Source organism: Erpetoichthys calabaricus, chromosome 12 (assembly GCF_900747795.2).
Source record: "Erpetoichthys calabaricus chromosome 12, fErpCal1.3, whole genome shotgun sequence".
NCBI classification, from domain to species: Eukaryota; Metazoa; Chordata; class Cladistia; order Polypteriformes; family Polypteridae; genus Erpetoichthys; species Erpetoichthys calabaricus.
Window position 1 is genome coordinate 81,099,017 of NC_041405.2, and position 21,403 is coordinate 81,120,419.

At 39.0% G+C, this 21,403-nt stretch overlaps 1 protein-coding gene across 1 annotated transcript in view; it reads left to right on the plus strand.

Moving 5' to 3' along the window:
• The first annotated feature begins 231 nt into the window (after positions 1-231).
• si:ch211-159i8.4 (matrix-remodeling-associated protein 5) overlaps positions 232-21,403 on the plus strand; it is a 39,824-nt gene continuing 18,652 nt past the window's right edge. Inside the window, exons 1-4 of the mRNA XM_028815728.2 lie at positions 232-343; positions 13,805-14,025; positions 16,292-16,421; positions 19,787-20,177. Of these exons, the coding sequence (XP_028671561.2) occupies positions 13,835-14,025; positions 16,292-16,421; positions 19,787-20,177 (712 nt within the window). The 5' untranslated portion in view covers positions 232-343; positions 13,805-13,834. The remainder of the gene's footprint in view (positions 344-13,804; positions 14,026-16,291; positions 16,422-19,786; positions 20,178-21,403) is intronic.

Consider the following 21,403-nt stretch of genomic DNA (forward strand, 5'->3'; position numbering starts at 1 on the left):
GTGAATAAATCTTGTGAAGTTGTCTTCAGTGACGAACGCTATATAAAAATAAGATTGACTGCAACAAGGATCCCCCATAAAGCAGAGCAATGGGGGACAGCCAGCAGATTAGTGTTTGTCCCAGCAGCAGAAAAGGGAGGGATTTGGGGGGAGGAGAAGGAGGAGGAGGCCCAGGCAGAGAGGGGCAGGCATTTCCACAGAGCACAGCCAGGACTCGGTGAGGAGCTTAAACAGAAATCCAGGTGTAGAGCTGGGACTCGCTCCACTCTCCGCAGCACCTTGTCTCCACTCCCCACTGATTTTCAGGCAACAAAGTGAGAACAATCTGCTGTTCCAGCCTTAGGTAAGTAATATTCTACCTATTTATCATTATCATCATCATTATACAAAATTGCTTGATACACTTTCAGTAATAACAGACACTCCTTGAACTACTTCTAATGATAAGCTGTTAGCAAAAAAACATGTGGTTGATAATGAAATAATAAAAATACGATGACTTGGAGAGCGACACCAGGAGAAAAACCAAGACACTGCATTGCTGGATTTACTTGCGTGTCATGAAGAATGAATTCCAAAATAGAAGCAGAATAACTTGACAGGCTGTGGGAGTTCATATCATTGTGGTGGGGGAGGTGAACTCTGAGGATGATGAAGGGCAACAAGAATAAGAATAAAGCTTCTGATTTAAGGCTTCATTGAACTGGATTTTACTTTTTGATTTGCATAATTGACATCACTCCACGACTCCAAAATGGATTCAGCAGGTTTGAAAATATAATATTATAATGCTATTATATGCTATAATTGTCAGTACTGTGTGGTTTTAATTGTTTTGAAGGTTGCTACTCAAATCAACTGTGGCTTCTTATAATTTTTCACATAATTTGAACTACTTTACAATTTATTTTTCCTCACAAGATATGCTTCATTCAGTTCAGGGTCAAACTTGCCTTGACATTTTATTTACTACACAACCCTCAATTCCACTTGAATGGTGGGTATTCTTGCATGAACAAAATAATCAGATATTCTGTTACCTTTTCATTTAAAAAAAAATTTTGTCCCAGACATGTCCACAAGAAGACCATCTTTAATCTACATTTCCCATACAATTCCAGTGGAATTCCAAGGGAATACAAATCACAGTTTCAACAATTGCGCTAAAACTATTGACTGTCATTAGAGAAGAAGAGTCCTGTGGCAGCAGTGAGATCAACAAACCTTTTATAAACAGACAATGTTGCATGTTTTTATTTTTTATTATTATAACGGAGTTAAGGCATCCCATCCAAGGCTGATTCTTGCCTTTTACTTTATGCTGATGGCAACTTATTCAGTAACTGCAAACCGATAAACTGCCAAACAGCATATACCTTCTGCTTGTAGTTTGTATTTTTCAGTATGGAAATAACATATGCACAGTATATAGAATTTATATACAGTATAAGTCTTCCCACAACCCAAAAAGAGGATGTCTTACTAATAGTAAACATATATATTTTATACACACAGAATATTTTATATATATATATATATATATATATATATATATATATATATATATATATATATATATATACTGTATGTATATATATATATATATAAATATATATATACACACACAGAATATTATATATATATACTAGCAAAATACCCGCGCTTCACAGCGGCGAAGTACTGCTTTAAAATTTTAAATAATAAACTGAGAAAAAATATATCAATAATTATTTGTTAAGGATCTCTTTGTATACCACTTTGTCAGTTCGCCCCTCCGGTTGTAATATGACCAAGCTGTGCGCTGAGCTTACTCTTGAGCATGCAACGTATAGTTGGCCATGTGAAAAGCAATCTTGCCTCAAATCAATCTCAACCTTTTGTAGGGTCTGTCCCTGAGGCTTATTAATTGTCATTGCGAAGCAGAGCCTTACTGGAAATTGTAGGCGTTTCAATTGAAAAGGAAGATCAGAGGGTATAACGGGGATGCGAGGAATAAAAACTCTCTCCCCTGAGCCACCGCCAGTAAAAATAGTTGGCTCGATTAGGTTCTTTTGCAGGCATGTGACCTGAAGTCTTGTGCCGTTACAAAGTTTCAGTGGCTATAAGTTTCTCAGTAACATTATTGGTGCCCCAACCTTCAAAATTAGATTATACTCAGGAGTGCCTGGAGAATTCAGAGTGTGGACCGAGCTGCAGACTATGGATGTATATATGTACGTAAATAGGATTCAGTTACTGTAGCGTTGGGAACCCGCGTACCAAATTTCTTGAAGATGGGTCCATTAAGTAACAAAGACCGTTGGAAAGTTCAATATGGCGGCTGACAGTGGTGTCATACCACCGAAATAAGTACGTACATCGGTTTCGGTTAGCGCAGGGAAGCCACCTACCAAATTTCATGAAGATGGGGCCATAAATAAGAAAGTTTAACATGCCGGACGTTGTCGACCGTTATGACTGCTTACATGTAGAATTTCGAAATGAAACCTGCTTAACTTTTGTAAGTAAGCTATAAGCAATGAGCCGGCCAAATTTCAGCCTTCTACCTACACGGAAAGTTGGAGAGTTAGTGATGAGTGAGTTAGTGAGGGCTTTGCCTTTTATTAGTATAGATGTACTGTATATGTGTATGTATATATGTGTGTGTGTGTATGTACAGTGTATATATATATATATATATATATATATATATATATATATATATATATATATATATATATATATATATATATATGGTTTTGGCAGCCAAGCGCTTTTTTTCCAACCTAGAAGACCTCTCTTGAGATCCGTTTAATCGCCTCGTTGATTGTATGTCTTCCAAGGTAGTTTCAATACCCATTTCCTGCACCGAGTCATCTCCCCTTTTATGAGTGACTGTGTTAGTGGCCGTACTTCGTACAGGTCTTTGAACGCACTGAATACTTGTAACTGGTGTCGCCCGTCGGCTACTTTCGACAGGGAATGGAAGCAATTGTCGAGTAACAAAAATTATTTGTAAGTGATTTCGCATTGAAGAAATAGTAAAAACTTGATCACTTGGGTCAATACCTAAAGAAATACACACAGCAAATGCAATTGAGAATACACCAGAATCTGTATGATTTAATTGTTGCTGTGCGTCTTCATAAACTATGGGAGGTTTGTAAGGAAACAAAGCATGAAGGAAACGAAGCTGCTGTTCGGTGAGGTTGAATTTTTTATCAGCGTTTAAACTGTCATAGACATGAATTACAGCACCATCATAATAGGCACACACCCAGTGAGTCACTCGTTCAATAGCTGCAGAAGGTAATATTTGAATATGTTTTGCATTTTGTGGAATGGGCATTATAGGTATGTCAGGAGTCCACATTAGCAAAACCTCTTGAGGTTGGAAAATTGTACGCGCAGCTAAAATTTTGTTGAATTTGCTCATGTGATCTGTTGATAAATAATCATTATTTACCAACTCATTCATTGCAAAATCTGACAGTGGTAAGATCACTCCTTCCATAACACTAAACACAAACACTAAGTAGACACTAACACTGAAAAATGGCAACACCACCGGGAACAACACTAAATGAGATAAAGTAAAAGTCTACTAAACACTAAAGTACAAAAACGAAGTAGAAAGTAACAGTAAACCGCAACACCGCCGGGAACACCGGCACACCGCGTCTACTAAACACTGAGAAACACTAAGTAGAAACACTAAAGGAAAAAATACTATTCAGTAAGTAGCGCATCTACTAAACAGTAAATCAGTAAAGGAGAAACGACTAAACACTATGGAAAAAGAACGGCAAGACCGCGTCAGCTGCGGAGTTCAGCTCGGAGCGAAATGAAGTGAATGAAATCAGGTGAATGGAAGGGGAGATGATCACGTGACTCCCCCACCTGTCTTAACTCTTCATCCCTCCACAAACACAGTCTCTCGGATCCCAACTCTCCTTTATATATATACAGAATATTATATATATATATATATAGATATATATATATATATATACTGTATATATATAATATATATATATATGCACACACACACACAGAATATTATATGTATATATATATATATATTTATATATATATATATTTATATATACAGAATATTATATATATATATATATTCACGGCATTCGAAGTCTGTGTCACAATCTGATTGTATGGGTGGTTACCTACCAGGTAACGCTTGTGGTTGGCCAGCAATCTGCTAACATCCGCCACGGTGCCCTCAGTTTGTGAGGAGCAGATCATAGAATGGTTGAAATAGTTTACTGTCAAATAAATGCAAAGAGTACACAACACGTGTTTCGCCCTCATTCTAGGCTCATCAGGTGTACACACTCCAGGTGTATATCCTCTTTAATAAAATACCTGTGTGTGTCCATGTGTCCGCCTGATGCGTTACACAAGACAGAGAGGGCGGGACCTATAAAATATCGTGCGGCCAGTACAAATCGGATTACGGTAAATGAGGTAAGACCAATCGGGTACTGAGACGCGGAGACCAGCTTCCCCAAAGAGGTGGGATTAGTGTTTGTTGTTGTGCAAGTGTTCACTCTGAGGATGTCAGATTTAAGATTAACAAACTTGGCCCGGTAAAGTGTAAAGTGTTTTCTGAAATATACGAATTTTCATGATATTACAATAGGATGACTTTTAAAAGTAGATTTATTTTCGCGCACATAAAATCCGTTGCTGGGGAGACGCCATACATACAATAATCAGCTGCACGCCAGCACAGATTAAAATACTTGCTGGAGAGACGTATTACTGTGAGAGAAAATTAAAGGCATACAATACAGTGACGCATATTACAGCCACATACAAGCCAGTATTACTGTAACAGAAAATAGACAGTCCTTTGCCATTTAATATAGACTGTTCCTACTAATGTTTATGCACTGTTATTCTAGCGCCCGTTATTGTAACGGCCTTAATGTCTAGTATATATATATATATATATATACATACATAAACACAATGGAACCTCAGGTCACAACCGTAATTCGCTCTTAAACTCTGGTCACAACCCGATTTGGCCGTGACCCGAAGTAATTTCTCCCATAGGATTGTATGTAAATACAATTAATCCATTCCAGACCGTACGAGCTGTATGTAAATATATATGCTCACTTGCGCGCTCTCTCTCTCTCGCTGCACAGGAAGAGACTGAACACGTGCGGAAATCATCGGCATGTATGAACCAGAAGGGAAACTGGCTTGTTCGTCACCCGAGTGTGTGGTCGTGAACAGATGCAAAAGTTTGGCGAACTTTTTGGTCGTAACCCGATTTGTACGTGGTCCGAGACATTCGTGACCCGAGATTCCACTGTGTATATATATATATATATATATATATATATATATATATATATATATATACACACTGTATATATATATATATATATATATATATATATATATATATACACACACACATACATACATACATAAATATATATAAAAGTGAGGAATAAAGAAGTAATGTTACAAGTAAGAAAGGTTGGGTTACCAGATGGTCACCCCCTTTAATTGCTGCTGTCAAAAGAAAAGAAAAGGGCATGTGAGAGTGCAAAATGACATTATGTCAAAAATAAGAAATCAAGAGCGCTCTGCCTTCCTCAACGTCGTTTCCAAAATGAAAGCCGACTTACTTTTTCTTTAGCGTTTAAATGTCAGCTGTCTCAGAAGGTTCAAGGCTTCATGGAGGATGTAGAAACTGGGCCACAGGTCCTCCATTGTTTAAGCCTTGGAACAGTGAGTAAAAAAAGATGTGATTAGTGAGAGCACCCCCTCTCTGCTCGGGGTGGTATCACTACCTTTTGGAGAGCCCTGAGGATGTCATCTAAGCACACACTTGTGACTATATATACAGTATATCTGTGAGCAAAACAAAACCAGGAAGTCTATATTATAGACCTTTTCTCTCAAGCTAACAAGTAGCAGCACATAGAATTCAATATAGCAAGCAGTCAATTGGGAGGTTGATACAGGAGTTAGTTTTATTGAGGGTGGGTGTTAGTAATTTGTCATCTGAGGTAGGCAATTGACTAATCCGCTCCACCAGACAGACAGTTTGTTTCCTCAGGTCCAGTATGGCAACAGGGCTTGCTTAACTCTTTAGATCTCTGCAAAGTTGTTGGCACACTTAGGAAGTCAAAGACCTGTGAGAGTGGATACAGATTTCACTGACATTTTGCATTCACTTCCTTTAATCATGCCTCTATTGATTTTTCTGTTGAAGCACAATTTTGACAAGTTTTAGACCATTTTGTCATTAGTTTTAGAAGGTCAGAATGGGAGATAGAGTTATCCCTTCATTATTCACGGTTAATGTATAAACTCTTGTGGCCCACTTACAAACAACAAAAATGAATGACCTCTGAGGTTCTCTTTCACATTATCCCCATTCTTGATTTTTCAGCGAAACACATTATTTATCAAATGCAAATAAGATCAATTTCTCTCTTTTCTCTTCTTGTGCAATTTTGAGAGGCACTTTTAAGTATTTTAAACCCAGAGAAACTGATTTCTTTCATAAAAATGACAACAGACCATGCATGAAAGCGTTTTGTTTTTTTCCGTGTTGGTCCACTGGCTAATAGTGCTTGCTGCTGGGCTCAGTTCCTGGCTGAGTTAGAGTTTATGTGCAGTTGGCATGTTCCCCCCATTTTCACATCGGTCTTTTCAGGCTATCTGCCAGATCATACAGATACTGCATGTATGGCATGGCATATTAATTGGTCTGGTATGTATGTGCAGGTGGGTGCATGACTTTGCCCTATATTGGACTGGCATTTCATCTAGACTTGGCTCCTGCTTTGTATCTGATAATGTTGGGTCTTCCATTTATACTCTGGATGACTGCAAATGAGTACAGATGTACAAATGAGCATATCCTGCATTGGGCTGATATCGCATCCAATGCTCCCGCATGCTGATATTCTGGGTTAAGAAAAGAACAGATGATCTGTTCGTATGGAATATGCATGTCTGAGATGGTTTTCATCCTACATCTGAAAACCATGCATGTTAATAATAATAATTTTTTGCATTTATATAGCGCTTTTCTCACTACTCAAAGCGCTCAGCAATTGCAGGTTAAGGGCCTTGCTTAAGGGCCCAACAGAGCAGAGTCCCTATTGGCATTGACGGGATTCGAACCGGCAACCTTCCGATTGCCAGTGCAGATCTCTAGCCTCAGAGCCACCACTCCACCTGGACTGAGTTAGTGCAAGATGTGTTTTAGTTTGCAATACAACATACTATCACCAGTCTTATATGTTTATTACTGTCTATTCAGTGTTTTTTAGCATGTAGATTTGATTTTTAGTGAGCTCTGCATATTTGAACTATGTTTAATAAAGTTTATTCCTATTGATTCCCGATTTCCTTTATTTTTATGATGTGGTTTGTTCATCACTTGACCACAATCATCTCACTGATTATATCACAGGATATGACATATACTGTAAGTATGGTGGTGGCTCTTTTATTCCTTGGTAGAAATATTTTGCTTCTTGCAAATCACTATTAGTGGTAGCTAGCTTTACATCAAGTAGGCCCCAGCATCAGGTTTTGATTTTTCTGTTGCTTCTAAAACTTTGCACAAATTTTTAGGTGGGGTTACAGGCATACATTTTTTATCTCCTGGTTTTTATTGCACTCACAATAATCCTCACAGACAATCTCTCTCTCTATCAGAATAGGCTTCAGGCTCCCATGACCCTAAATTGAAATAGGCAGGTTTAGAAAATGAATGGAAAAGCCACATAGATAAATGAAGATTATTTTCCAAGAACAAAAAATAAGACTTAGATTTTGGTAGATGTAAAAGGATAAATTTGAACACTGGAGATAAAATAAAAACATTGGTCAAAATCACAGTGCACGTACTGTGAACAGTCAATAAAACAAACCCATACCTCAGAACAAAAATAAAAAGGACCATCAGTAAGTCATGATATGGTTAGATTTTTTTCTCTGCAAAACTGCTGGCACTCTTGAGATGGCAAAGGGCATGACCTGTAAGGTGAGAGTGAAGTTAAATTTTCCTGAACCATTTTGAATCCTTTCCAAGTAAACCTTTCTCCACACACAAACTCAGTCTATAGGAACATTTAGCAACTATAGATCAAATATTTTTTTACACAAGTGACAAAAACAGGAAACACTTGGCCTTTCATTTCCTACCTCAGAATTGCAGGGAGACTTCCTCCATGTAGACCAAGTGTTTTTGCAGCATTTGTTCTTGCCATCTGTTTTTTTTAGCTAGATCCCACATTTGCAAAACAAAAGTACGCCAAGCAAGTCATACTGAGAGAACATTACACGCAGGGTCAATTTACTGGCATAAGCAAGGTAGGCCACTACTTGGCAATCCATTACAGTGGCAGACCCCCAACTGATATAGGAAGGATGGTGTTTCAGCACTTCAGGCCCAAAATATGTAGGGCCTAAAACAGGCTTGAAATGGATATGAATTCACATACAACTTTCAGTGAATTTAAAAAAGGACAAGGTCTTGACTTGTACCTTGTCATACTCAATTCTCCCTGCGACATCTGAAATAATTAAAGCAAAACCAAATATTGAAGGTTTTTATAGATGGACAGAAAAAGAAAACATCCAGAAAATGTATAAATTACCCCAAAATATGGTACTGATTGGAAATCTCTTCATAAGTTTTAGCTTATCAGCTGATCTCTTTCTAGTTGTAATTCAGCATCTGCCTACTCCCTTTGCGTATAACATGGAGATATTCTGAATGCAAATAACATTATCCAAACATTTCAGGCTTGACTAGTGCAGGCATGTTCTCATTAATTGGATATTTTTTTCTTTTTGTCTAGGCTAAATATTTTAGCAATGTTTTCTTAAGCGGTACCGTACAAGGCGAGGGTTTGAGAGAAGCTATCCACAGGGCAGGCGAATCACCGACAGGTGCAGTGCTGCCTGACAAACTGCAAAAAGACAGGGATTGACAGGCCCAAATATTATTGTTTCAAAGAAACATTTGTGCACCAAGCACACGAGTGTGAAGCTTATGTAGACATGCACTTTGAGTCATCTTCCGTCCCCAGAGTCAGCTCACAGAAAAACACCATTGTCAGTACAATTTTATTAATGTTATAGATCACTCTGTTGTTTAACACATCTGCTTATTTTTGAGCCTGATTATTCCAAAGGAATGTCATGAAGATCCAGCAGCACTGAACACCATGCAGGAGCCCACCCTAAACAGAGGCCACTGGTCCATATAGTCAGTATTGCCACTTGTGCAGAGGAGAAAGAAATTCTTACTTGCATGTACTAATGAACATGCAGCAAATCAACACTCTTTGGCACCATGATTAGTAAGTAAGGTAGTCATACTTACTGTTCAGATATTAAGGCCTAACAGAGTACACTGACCAATGCCAGGCAAATTGTAAGACACCATTTAACTACACCTGCGTACAAAAAACAGCAAAATAAACAGAAAGGAAAAAAAACATGCAGACGTCACATAAACAGTGAATAAGAAATCAATCAGTGCAAATCAGCGTATTATAGAATTAAACAGAAATAATTAGAGTGGTGGCCCTCTGTCTAAAGGATCTGGGCTGGTAACTCAAAGGTTGCTGGTTCGAATCCTGGCAGTGACAGAAGGAATGTTACTGCATTGGACCCTTGAGCAAGGCCCATAACCTGCAATTATTCCAGGGATGCTGTACAAATAGCTGACCCTGCACTTTGACCCTGAAGCTCTTCGGAGTTGGAGTGTGCGAAAAATTCCTAATACAGTACAAAAATTGTATATGACAAATAAAGGACTAAAAATCACTACAAAAAAAAATTAAACATCCTTACCTACTAATTATAGTTCTTGATGTGATGTCTCTTTCTGGTAACTGTCATGACCTTTAATAATTTCCTTAACTTTAGTCATCTTCATCATTATTAAATACCAGAATTGCTTTTCATTTTTTCATGTGGTCATTCACTTCTGTGAAATAACCTGTATAATAACAAGAAAAGACAATGTTGGCCCATAATAAGGCCAATACTGACAATCCCACCACCCTCCCATATTTGCAAGGCTACAGTATACCACTATGGATCCCTAAGAGCTCCCTTTAACATTATTTTCAGATATGTAGACTGTTTTATATGTTATAATGTAATTGTTGTACCAAGGCTGATCCACTATCCACAAATCTGGTGACTTTTCACCTTCCATATGAATTCAATACTGAATCATCGAGCATATGATTCAGATTCACAAGGGTACTAAATGATGTTGTGAATGTTAGGAGAAGGCTAGAAACACTAAAAATAAGGAAATTGGTGGTTGCGATTAATGCATTTGGGTGGCACGGTGGCGCAGTGGTAGCACTGCTGCCTCGCAGTAAGGAGGCCCGGGTTCGCTTCCCGGGTCCTCCCTGCGTGGAGTTTGCATGTTCTCCTCGTGTCTGCGTGGGTTTCCTCCGGGTGCTCCGGTTTCCTCCCACAGTCCAAAGACAGGCAGGTTAGGTGCAATGGCGATCCTAAATTATCCCTAGTGTGTGCTTGGTGTGTGGGTGTGAGTGCCCTGCAGAGGGCTGGTGCCCTGCCCAGGGTTTGTTTCCTGCCTTCCGCCCTGTGTTAGCTGGGATTGGCTCCAGCAGACCCCCGTGACCCTGTAGTTAGGATATAGCGGGTTGGATAATGGATGGATGGATTAATGCATTTTAATTTTTTGCTGAAGTGTAAATGCAGGAACAGGCAAAGGCGGATAAACATACAGTACAATTCACCAAAACAAAAATGAAAATCATCCCTAACTAAGACTATAATACTTGATTTTTTTAGTAGAGATTTCTATCTTAGCTTGGAAGACTGAAATTTTAGACACCTATTAAAACAAACTGCCATCTGGTGCAATAACAATACAAGTCATGGCACAAGTGGGTCACATTGTTGACAACTATGTAGCGGCGCCAATTAAAACAACATACAAAATGGCTGTACATTTCAAAAAACATTAAACAAAACAGCAGTGCAATGATGTCTGGAAAACAATCATAAAGATAAATAACTAAGTTAACAACAATAACTATACCACAAATGTAACAAGACAAATCAGAGAAATAATATTAAAAAGTTCCAAAATGTGAATGTTATCTCCTACACTTCCCGGAAAACTCAATGTACATTTTACTGTCATATTTAGCTTACCCACAATTTACATTTGAAATGTTCGTTTCATTTTTGATAGGTCACAGAGAAGGTACTCTTGTGTTATAAGTGGCAGTTTAAAACAGCAGTTAGTAGATTCCAAAAGGACAGTGTGCACTCACATTTATATTATACTGTATTTACTCCTTTCTAAGAAAACACTTGTATACACAAATTACATATTTTAATATATTTTAAATCCGAATGCATATTATAATTAATGTAAACCATGCTGATGACAAACAGAGCAGGGATATGTGATATTAGATTTATCATTTGTGCATCCACAACCTTTGCCGTATGCATTTACTCTGTAGTGACTTCCATTAGTACCAGGACGTAGATTAGTTTGGTAAATTAAATTTAACGAATTTGTGAACGTTTAAGTGCCATTTAATATGATGTCAAGAAGATCTTAGTAAGATGTAGCGCTGAAAATGACAAGTTATTTAGTACACACAGAATATGTGCTTTAGAGCTGCTGCCATTCTATTTAAAATTTAACTGATCAAATGTCCTCTGTATGAATACCTAAATCTATGTCAACATAAGTGTCATCAGAACACTTGCTTTAGTCGTGTGCACACCCGTAAAGATCACTTCAGGTCTCACAGTGAAAATCACTTGTCCAATACATCTACTTGAGAGAGAAAAATTTTCAGATATTGTTATTGTAAATAGATAGAAAAAACTTTATTTGTCCCCATGCAGAAACATGGATTATTAGAGAAGCTAGATGGATAGATAGATAATACTGAAGTTGTTGGTGCCATTGCTGGGTTTTGAGGGCATTTTATATGTATACTACATTGAAAAGTGTCCCCCTTGGTGTTTTGTATGAGTTGAATAAGCAAAAATTATAACAAAGAGTTAGGCAGATTGGGAGGGATACCTGTCACTGTTTCAAGTGAGGTGAGAAGATTATAGAGATTGTGCCAAACCCACTTAGTGTTGTACTAAATTGGAGTAATTCTGTGTTAAGTCTGTAATGTTTAAAAAATTGCTGAGCCCACCCCAAAGCTTTCGCTGCCCTAGGTGACTGCCTAATTCATTAATATGGTAGATCCAGTCCTGGTCATGATATGCTGTCTACAGTAATAATCTCGCCTATATAATCAGTGTGGAAGTGCACAAGCTCCTTCTACGTCTGTGCCCTTGTCATAGATGCTTGCAGTGTTAACAATAAGGGCCATGAATGAGAAAACCATTTGTAGCAGAAATTTTTAAATTGTAAGAAATGCATTGTCCCACGTTGGTCCTGAGGGAGTTTAGTCATTGTCTGACTAAACAATGTTTAAACTGCAGACAGCACATCATATAGTCATTGCTATTTACTGCAGCCCTCCTTCCACAATTTCCCTTGCGTTGCACCATCCTATACTGGACTACTCTCTGAGGTGCAACATAGTGGCCATCAGATCCTGCCTGTCTGTCTGCCTCTCCAGCTGCTTAATGATTCTAGCTATCCATCAGTCCGAGATCAGTGTTCCAAGCATTCTGGTCATATTTACAGACATGTTTACATGCATCAGCTACCTATGACCCAGAACTGGATATGCATGTTACAAAAAAGATGGATGGGGTTTTACTAAAAGAATATGGCATTAAACTCTGCTCAACTAATCTTTGAGGCTGGGATATTTGATGTAACTATAGAATGATTATTATTGTCTATTATTATTCATCTATCCAGCTATTCAAATTTACTTCAAGGTTAATTCAGTTATAAGGTGGCTGGCAGGGAAATCTCAGGGGTTGGTGGCAGGATTGGCACACCAACCACTGTTTAAAAAAAACAAAAAAAAAAAAACCTCACACTGTTCCATTCAAACTAGTGTGATGCCGAGGTGTCACCTGTTGTACGACTGAACTCGGGATCCTGATTTGGTTTGTCAGTGCATGGAGGCCAGAAGTGTTGGAGACAAGGCCAGAGCAAACATAAGATGGGGCATCAGTCGGGATTAATAAAGTATCTATCTATCTATCTATCTATCTATCTATCTATCTATCTATCTATCTATCTATCTATCTATCTATCTATCTATCTATCTATCTATCTATCTTTATTATTGTCTAAGATGCATTAAAGCAGCATTACACCTCTGTATAGAACACATTTCATGTTATATCGAGATTCCATTCAGCCCTGAAAAGAGCTCAGTTAGCAAAAAAATGAAGAAGTGGATAGAAAGTGTGAGTATATGAGCATATTTTAAGTAAATATAAACACAGTATATTAATTTATTCTGCATATAATTAAGTTGATATAAAATATGGAAAACCAAATTAATTCTTTCAGGAAAACTGTCCACTGAACTAATCTTGGTTAACCAAGATGTTAGGCAATGATTTATTTTTGATTTCTGGATTCAGGTTAATTAAAGGGAGGCAAGACAAGCCACATGTTCCAGTGACTTGTTTGATAACTAGAGACATTCTCAAATGACCCACTTGACTTTCATCTTTTTAGCCACATATCATACCACACTTGTTCTGAAAGGCAATAACCACCATCACTCCAAGGCAGATTCTGCCCTCCTCATGGGATATTTTAATGGGTAGGCAGAAAGCATGATTTCTCTTTTCCCTCACAGTTCTCTCTGTTCTTTTTGAACAGGCTGGATGATGTAGCTTGTAGACGTGTGCAATGCCATCTGCGGGGATCATTTGGGCCTGGGCCATGACGGCCTTGGCTGTTATGTGTGAAAGAACCTGTGCTCTGCGACTCTGCCCCCCAAACTGCAGCTGTCCTGGTCCTAAGGAGCTACACTGCACTTTCCGTCACCTCACCTCAATACCACATGGCCTTCCTCCTGACAGCGAACGCATTAACCTAGGGTAAGCCTAACAATGGTTGGATATTTGCATCCTTGTGATCTGGGGGGGGGGGTGGGGGGTGGGGGGCTTAAAAAATAATGCCAACAAGAGAACACACTTTACTACAAAAAGAAAAGAGAAGATCAAAGTTGGTATGTGGTTGTCAACACAAGGAAATAAACTGAAACATTCTCAAGGAGACCTGTCATCTAAGGGTTCAATTTAGGTCAATGCATGTTTAAAGACGGCAAATGGAAATGAACAAGAAACTCACTTCGAGTTTTATATCATGGCATGACTGACACTTTATTTTGTTGTGCTTTGAGTGGGTTCATATTGACTGCCAGATCATGAAATGTAATTATGGCAAGACCATTCAATATGCTAGGGTGTTACAGTGTTATGATGGCATTACCTGTGGTGACTACAACATGAACCACTGACTTAAATAAATGAATCTTAAACTCAACCAGTTAAATAAGTTGTAACTGTGAGCACAAGGGCCCATCCCAGGTTAGTGACAGGCCATGGTGGGCACCAGACAATATGACATAGAAAGCAGTGGGGGACACCTTCAGCTGTGTGAATAAAGAACAGATATTCCGTGGTAGAATACAGTAATTAATAGCACTTCTGTGTGAATGTGAGTAGGGTGGCATATTATGGGTAGGTTATAGGAAGCCATGTGCCACACCACAAGCACCTCAGAAAAGGTAATTCACTTGAAGCAAAGTATGCTCGGGCCAAGCCAGTACTTGGATGGGAGACCATCTAGAAAAAGTTGTGTTGCTGCTGGAAGAGATGTTGGTGAGGCCAACAGGGGGTACTCAATCTCTGGTCAGTGTGTGGATCCCAAAGCACATACGCAATGATGAGAACACTATGCTGTAAAAATGTTGCTGACATAAAGCTGAGCTCATGACTTTCTATAAAAGATCCCTGGGAATCCTTCGCAAAGAGTAGGGTGTTTTCAGATATACAAGCCAACATTGTGCACCACAGCCTGGTCATTCTGGCCTCGAATCATACCCTGTCCCTAACTGGCCAACTATCTCTCTAACAACTTCACCAACTAATAGCTAATGTGCGGTGAGTGTAATGCTGCAAAAATGGCTGTCATTGCACATAATCCACGTAGGGTTGGGAACATGAGCTGATTGTAGCATGTTGCCGCACCCATCACATGAACCACCTGGATTGGGACCCGAGTGCAGTGGGTGACATCTCAGCACCACACTGGAACAGTGTGAGGGTTTTTACGGTGGTTAATGCCAATCCTGCCACCAACCCCCAAGTTTTCCTTGCAAGCTGAAGGACCTGCCTGCAGAGCTAGATGCAAATTAATGTCATACCCTGGACAGAGCAATACAGATTAAGGGGCTTGCTCAAGGGCCCAATGGAGTAGAGTTGCTTCTGGCATTTAGAGGCTTCGAACCCGACAGTCTTCCGATTGCCGGTGCACATCCCTAGCCTCAGAGCCATCAGGTCACATTGAATAAGCAAAAGCCAAGGGTCATTACTCATTAAGGCACACCAATATCATTGTAGTTATTGGTCACTGAATTCAGTGTAATGGTTAGTGCTGCGGTCTCATACCTTCCTGCAGTGGGTTCAAATGTGGACTTCACTGCCTGTTAATATTTGAACATTCCTACCCATTTCTGGGTGCATTTGTTTTCCTCCCACATCCCACAGACATGCCAACTGGTTCAGTCAGCAAGTCTGGATCTTGTGCAAATGAGGAACTGGCACCCCACCCAGAGATGACTCTTGACTTACAACACATGCTACCAGGATAGGCTCTTGAACCGCCATATTGGAAAAGAATTCGGAATCAATACCAAAAAAAAAAAACAGGAATTCTGTGACCAACATCTTAAAGATGCACAGCATCGCACTTTCTGCAATTTGTTCCAGTAGAATATTTTAGTGATTAACAATACTTGATGATGGGCTCACATTTCTTTGCCCTTTGCTTCATCCCATCGGCCCTGTCCATTTTCGTTCCTTTTGACTTTACTGCTGCATGTCAAGGAGTCACTTAGAGACATTTAATAAACAGGGCATTGCTGACTTTACTGCAGGATTGCAAATATCCTATAGTTGCAAAATCCCTTTATTATTATTATTTACTAATGTCAGTCACTGTTCAAGTGATGTTCCAGCATAGTTGCATGCTGCTATGTAGAACTACCCCCAATTTACCAAGGACTTAAAAAAAAAAACAAACAGTACTTTTATTAAGACCCAGAGTTTACTAAACAACTGTTCAACTTGTGTCCACCAGGTACAACAGCATTCAGACAGTGAGGCCATCTGAGCTGAGAAGACTGCACAATCTAGAAATATTGATGCTGCATGGAAACAGCATTGAGTCTGTGTCAGATGGCGCCTTCCAGGAGCTGCACTCTCTGCAGGTAAGAAAGGAAATGGAGGTAACTTGTTGCACTTGTTCTCTTTTTCATTTTGTGTTGCAGTTTCTTGCTTGGCAAGTGAACATTAATGTGCCATAAGGTGGGCTGGCAGTTGAGGGAAGTAGCCAAGCAGATAGCTATGGTACTGCATAATGCAGAGTTGTTTTTGTTTTCTTTGATATTAATAATTCTACTAATCATATAAATTGTAATGGCACCCCATCCAGGCTTAGTTACTGCCATTGAACCCAGTGATGCATGACCATGAAAAGGATTAAGCAGCTTTGCTAATGCAGAGGTAGATATTTGCACACACTCACATACATTTATATGTCTATACAGGCATGCAGGTGTCTATATGTATTCACACACACTTGACATTCTGTAATCATTTGCACAGAATTTAAAATACAGATGCTGCTTGTCATCAAAGTGGAACTGGCCAGGGTTTCACCAATCTCCATTTCATTTCCTCACATGGAGATGCTGGCCCTAAAACCAGAGCCTGGAAGTCAGGTGGGAATGCTTCACTAAAGGAGAGCTCCCTCTGAAGCAGTGGGAAAGCAGGATGTGGTATAAGCCCAAGGTTCTCAACACTGCTACCTTAGGGGTGAGGGAAATAGGAGGGGCAAGTGCAAGTATAGAGAGGACCCCAGCGGTTATAAACCCAAATAACCACTGGGACAATGGAGTTCAGAAAATGGATAAGCATTCACCTCAGACTTGGAGGCCCTGGGTTTGTGGTCAGCCTCTCCATGTAAGGAACAGAAAAGGAGAAATTCTGAATGATTTACTTTTTATTTTATTTATTTTAACAACCATACTGCTTAACTAATTATCTTTACATATAATATGCTCCCGTGGCTATCCCTTTATCTGTCCAGGACTTTAAATCACCTGTAGCTCGCAAACCGTTTGACCTCTTGACCTGAAATTTGGTACACATATACTATGTGATGTCTACTATCCGCTTTCGGGGTGATGATTGACCTCCAAGGTTATTCCGCTTTTTATTTTATTTTAATGTAGAATCAGCTCTCGGCAGCAGCCATTCATTCATGCATGCATTCTCATCCCTACCTCCTTCGCCGTCACTTCCCCTACCTCTTCAATATCTTAAATCATTCATAAGGCAGACAGATATATAGATACTTTATTAATCCCAAGGGGAAATTCACATACTCCAGCAGCAGCATACGGATACAAAAAACAATATTAAACAGTAATAAAAATGCAGGTAAAAACAGACAATAACTTTGAATAATGTTAACTTTATTGCAGACTTAAGTGTCAGCTTAAGTGACATATTAAAGAAAAAGCACTACGTAATTGCAACACAAACACTGACTCAATCAGTTTTAATGTAAAAAGATGCCAATGAAAGAAAAGAAGAAGCAGGCCGCTGGGGTGGAGAGAAGAGCTGCTCAAGAAGCAGCAAGCGCATCAACCTCTGAGCGAAAACGAATGCTAAACGTACAGAGAAAGAGGATGAAAACTATGAATGCTCAAGTCAAGTGCATTCAAGTGTGCCATTACTGGTATTAATATAACACCTTTCATGATGTTCTGGTACATGAAACTGGCAAAAACTAAAACTGTTAAACTGAATTTTAAAAAGAAAATTTGTGAATAGATGTCCAAAAGTTTTAATGTAAAAAGTGGGATAGACTTCAAAATGATGAGACAGGTGTCAGTTGATTAGAGGTAGATTTAGAAAAATACTTTATATAATGCTGAAGGAAAATTAGGACAAAAATTAAACACAGCAGATTAAAAAAAGGAGATGTGAAAAAAATACTTAAGCTCTAACCTTAGGGCTTATGAGGAAATGAGAGGAATAACTAAATACTAGTCATGAAACGATTAATAACAAGAGGCATGCAATCCTTAAATATTCTGATTAAAATCTAGTAGTATCAGAATGTTCAGCAAGAAGACATCAAATATCACATAACATTGTCAAAGCTGTTTAATCTAATTCAGGTTCATGGAGGGGCTGGAGCCTATCCTGGCAGCACTGTGCCCTGAATGGCATGCAATCCATTACAGGGCCCACTCACATGCCTAGTTGGAACTGCTTATGTAATAATAATTCATTACATTTATATAGCGCTTTTCTCAGTACTCAAAAGCGCTATCCACACAGGGAGGAACCGAGAAGTGAACCCACAATCTTCCACAGTCTCCTTACTGCAAAGCAGAATCACTACCACTGCGCCACCTGTGAGGACAGCACACAAGTACGTCATTATGGATTTGAGGGGAAACCTGAGCACCCAGAGCAAAACTCATGTAGACACACATATGGCATCCAGAGCTGCCAGCTGTGCCACCCTGGTATCAAATATACTGATAAGGAAATAGCCAACGCATTTCATTTTTATTTCCCTGAAGTCTTAACCAGTAACCTAAACAAACTGGATATCTTGGGGAAGTGGGAGGAAATTGAAGTACCAGGAGAAAATTGACACAACCGACAGAGACTGTTAATGGATAATTTTTATACTTTTCAAGACAATTATCATCCTTTTTACACAACAGTAAACTTCAAGAAAAATCTAGCCATAAGTGCTAGAAACACTCAAAATAATGCAGCATTCACAAACTGCATGATATGCCTACTTTTATTTCTTTATAATGTGCATACTGTATATGAATTGATTATTTGGCATTTACCTGCAGTCCTTGATATTTGTGAATATGCATCCCACTTCAGGTACTGGTGTCTTTAGGAAAAGTAAAATAAACCTGAAGGTAAAAGATCAGGAGCCTTAGAAGACATGAGTGGAGTGGGCCCATTCATCTTGTGGCTCAGAATGTTTATGCTATAATAATGTGCCCCATAATGGACTGGAGTCCTCACAAGGTTAGGTTCCTCCTATCCACTTGACACTGCTGCAAGTCTTTTCCTTCTCATAGTTCAGTAATATAAAAAGCTAGTTCAAATGGATGGATCACTTGGTATGGCTAAGACTCTCTTCAGTTAAACAGGTCAAGTGTTGTTCAGACTGTTTAGCCTGCAACCACCAGTACCAAGAGTGAAGCTGCAGAGCTTTGTATATTTAATCAGTAATCTGTATCTTGACATCAGTAATAATTGTGGGAGAAACCCCATGTGCATCTCAAACCAAAAAACAAAGAAAAAAAATATAAATCTATACAGCATGTTACTAGTGGACCAGCTTTTCAATAACTATAGAAACACTTGGTTTCCAGAAAAGCGTGCAGTCTATTCCTAGACCGTTCACTATGAAAGCTATTTTGGTAATTTAAAGTGACTCGATTTACCTTATGTCCTAGAATACCTAAGTATTAATACATCGTTGTTCCATGCAATCAATCAAACGATGTGTTTCACTTCTCAATAGGTACTGAAGCTTAGCTACAATAAACTCAAGGTCATCACCCCCAAAACTTTCCAAGGATTGTTCAGCCTGGTTCGTCTGCACTTGGATCACAATGCTCTCGAGTTCATTGAGCCCTTCTCTTTTCAAGGGCTCACCGCTCTCCGCCTGCTGCAGCTGGATGGAAATCTTCTCAAGGAAGTGCACCCCCACACCTTTGTCACACTCTCTTTCCTTGGAAACTTCTTTGGCTCCAGCCTACGGCACATCTACCTCTCCAATAACCAGTTGCATTCTATGTTGCCCGAAACCCTGAGGTATATAAAGGCATTAGAAGTGTTGCATTTATATGGAAACCCTTGGAACTGTGATTGTCAGCTACAGTGGTTGGCAGAATGGAACAAGAAGTCACCAGGTGAGTTGGTGGTGCTTCAGATCTGCACCAAAGAATAAATCTGCACCAAATTCAGTTAAATCCTCCTACATAAACCATAGGGTTTGCCAATTCCATTCCCATCGCAGATTTCATTTGCTTTAGATGAAAGTGTAAGCTGATAAATTAATACAATTCCCCTTTATACAGTTAGGTCCATAAATATTTGGACAGAGACAACTTTTGTCTAATTTTGGTTCTGTACATTACCACAATGAATTTTAAATGAAACAACTCAGATGCAGTTGAAGTGCAGACTTTCAGCTTTAATTCAGTGGGGTGAACAAAACGATTGCATAAAAATGTGAGGCAACTAAAGCATTTTTTATCACAATCCCTTCATTCCAAGGGCTCAAAAGTAATTGGACAAATTAAATAACTGGAAATAAAATGCTCAATTCTAATACTTGATTGAAAACACTTTGCTGGCAATGACAGCCTGAAGTCTTGAACTCATTGACATCACAAGATGCTGGGTATATAAATAAATGTCTGCACCATCTCCTCATGGGTTTTCTCCAGGAATCCAGTTTATTTCCACATTCTTTATGTTAACTGGAGACTTTAAATCAGCCGTGAGCATATCATCCACATTTGGTCATTACCGTATTTTTTGCACCATAAGACGCACCTGACCATTAGACACACCTAGGTTTAGAGGAGGAAAACAAGAAAAAAAATATTCTGAACCAAATGGTGTACTAATATGTTTAATAAAATATAGCAGAATAATATTTCAACCATGTAAATTCAACAGCGGTATTAAGAAACATCATCACTGTCATTAACAAATAAGGAGAGACTTTAAGGTTCAAGCACTCTTCTAGTTTTATGGAAACCCCAAGAACTCCTCATCACTAGTGTCAGAATTTATGAAGCTCAGTTGCTCACAATCACTTTGCAGGAGCACGTACCTATTATCACGCAGCATAACCTGTCCAAAGCCACCAGGGGACAAAGCACGTTTGGACCAATGCTCCCTGAAGTTATATCGCCAGTCTAGTCCCATCTATATTTGTAATGCCACAAAGCCCTTCATCTCGTGTTTTGTTGTGGGTTTCCAGTTTGAAAAACGAGAATGCGGTGCAAGCACAGCCCTCGATTCAAAAAATTGCTCTGCATACCTGTTTGTCTCGTCTGACAGTAGCTGAAAGGCAGCTTCAGGAAAGAACAGCCTGAAGTAGTCCAGCGGCTGGTAATCTGTCGAG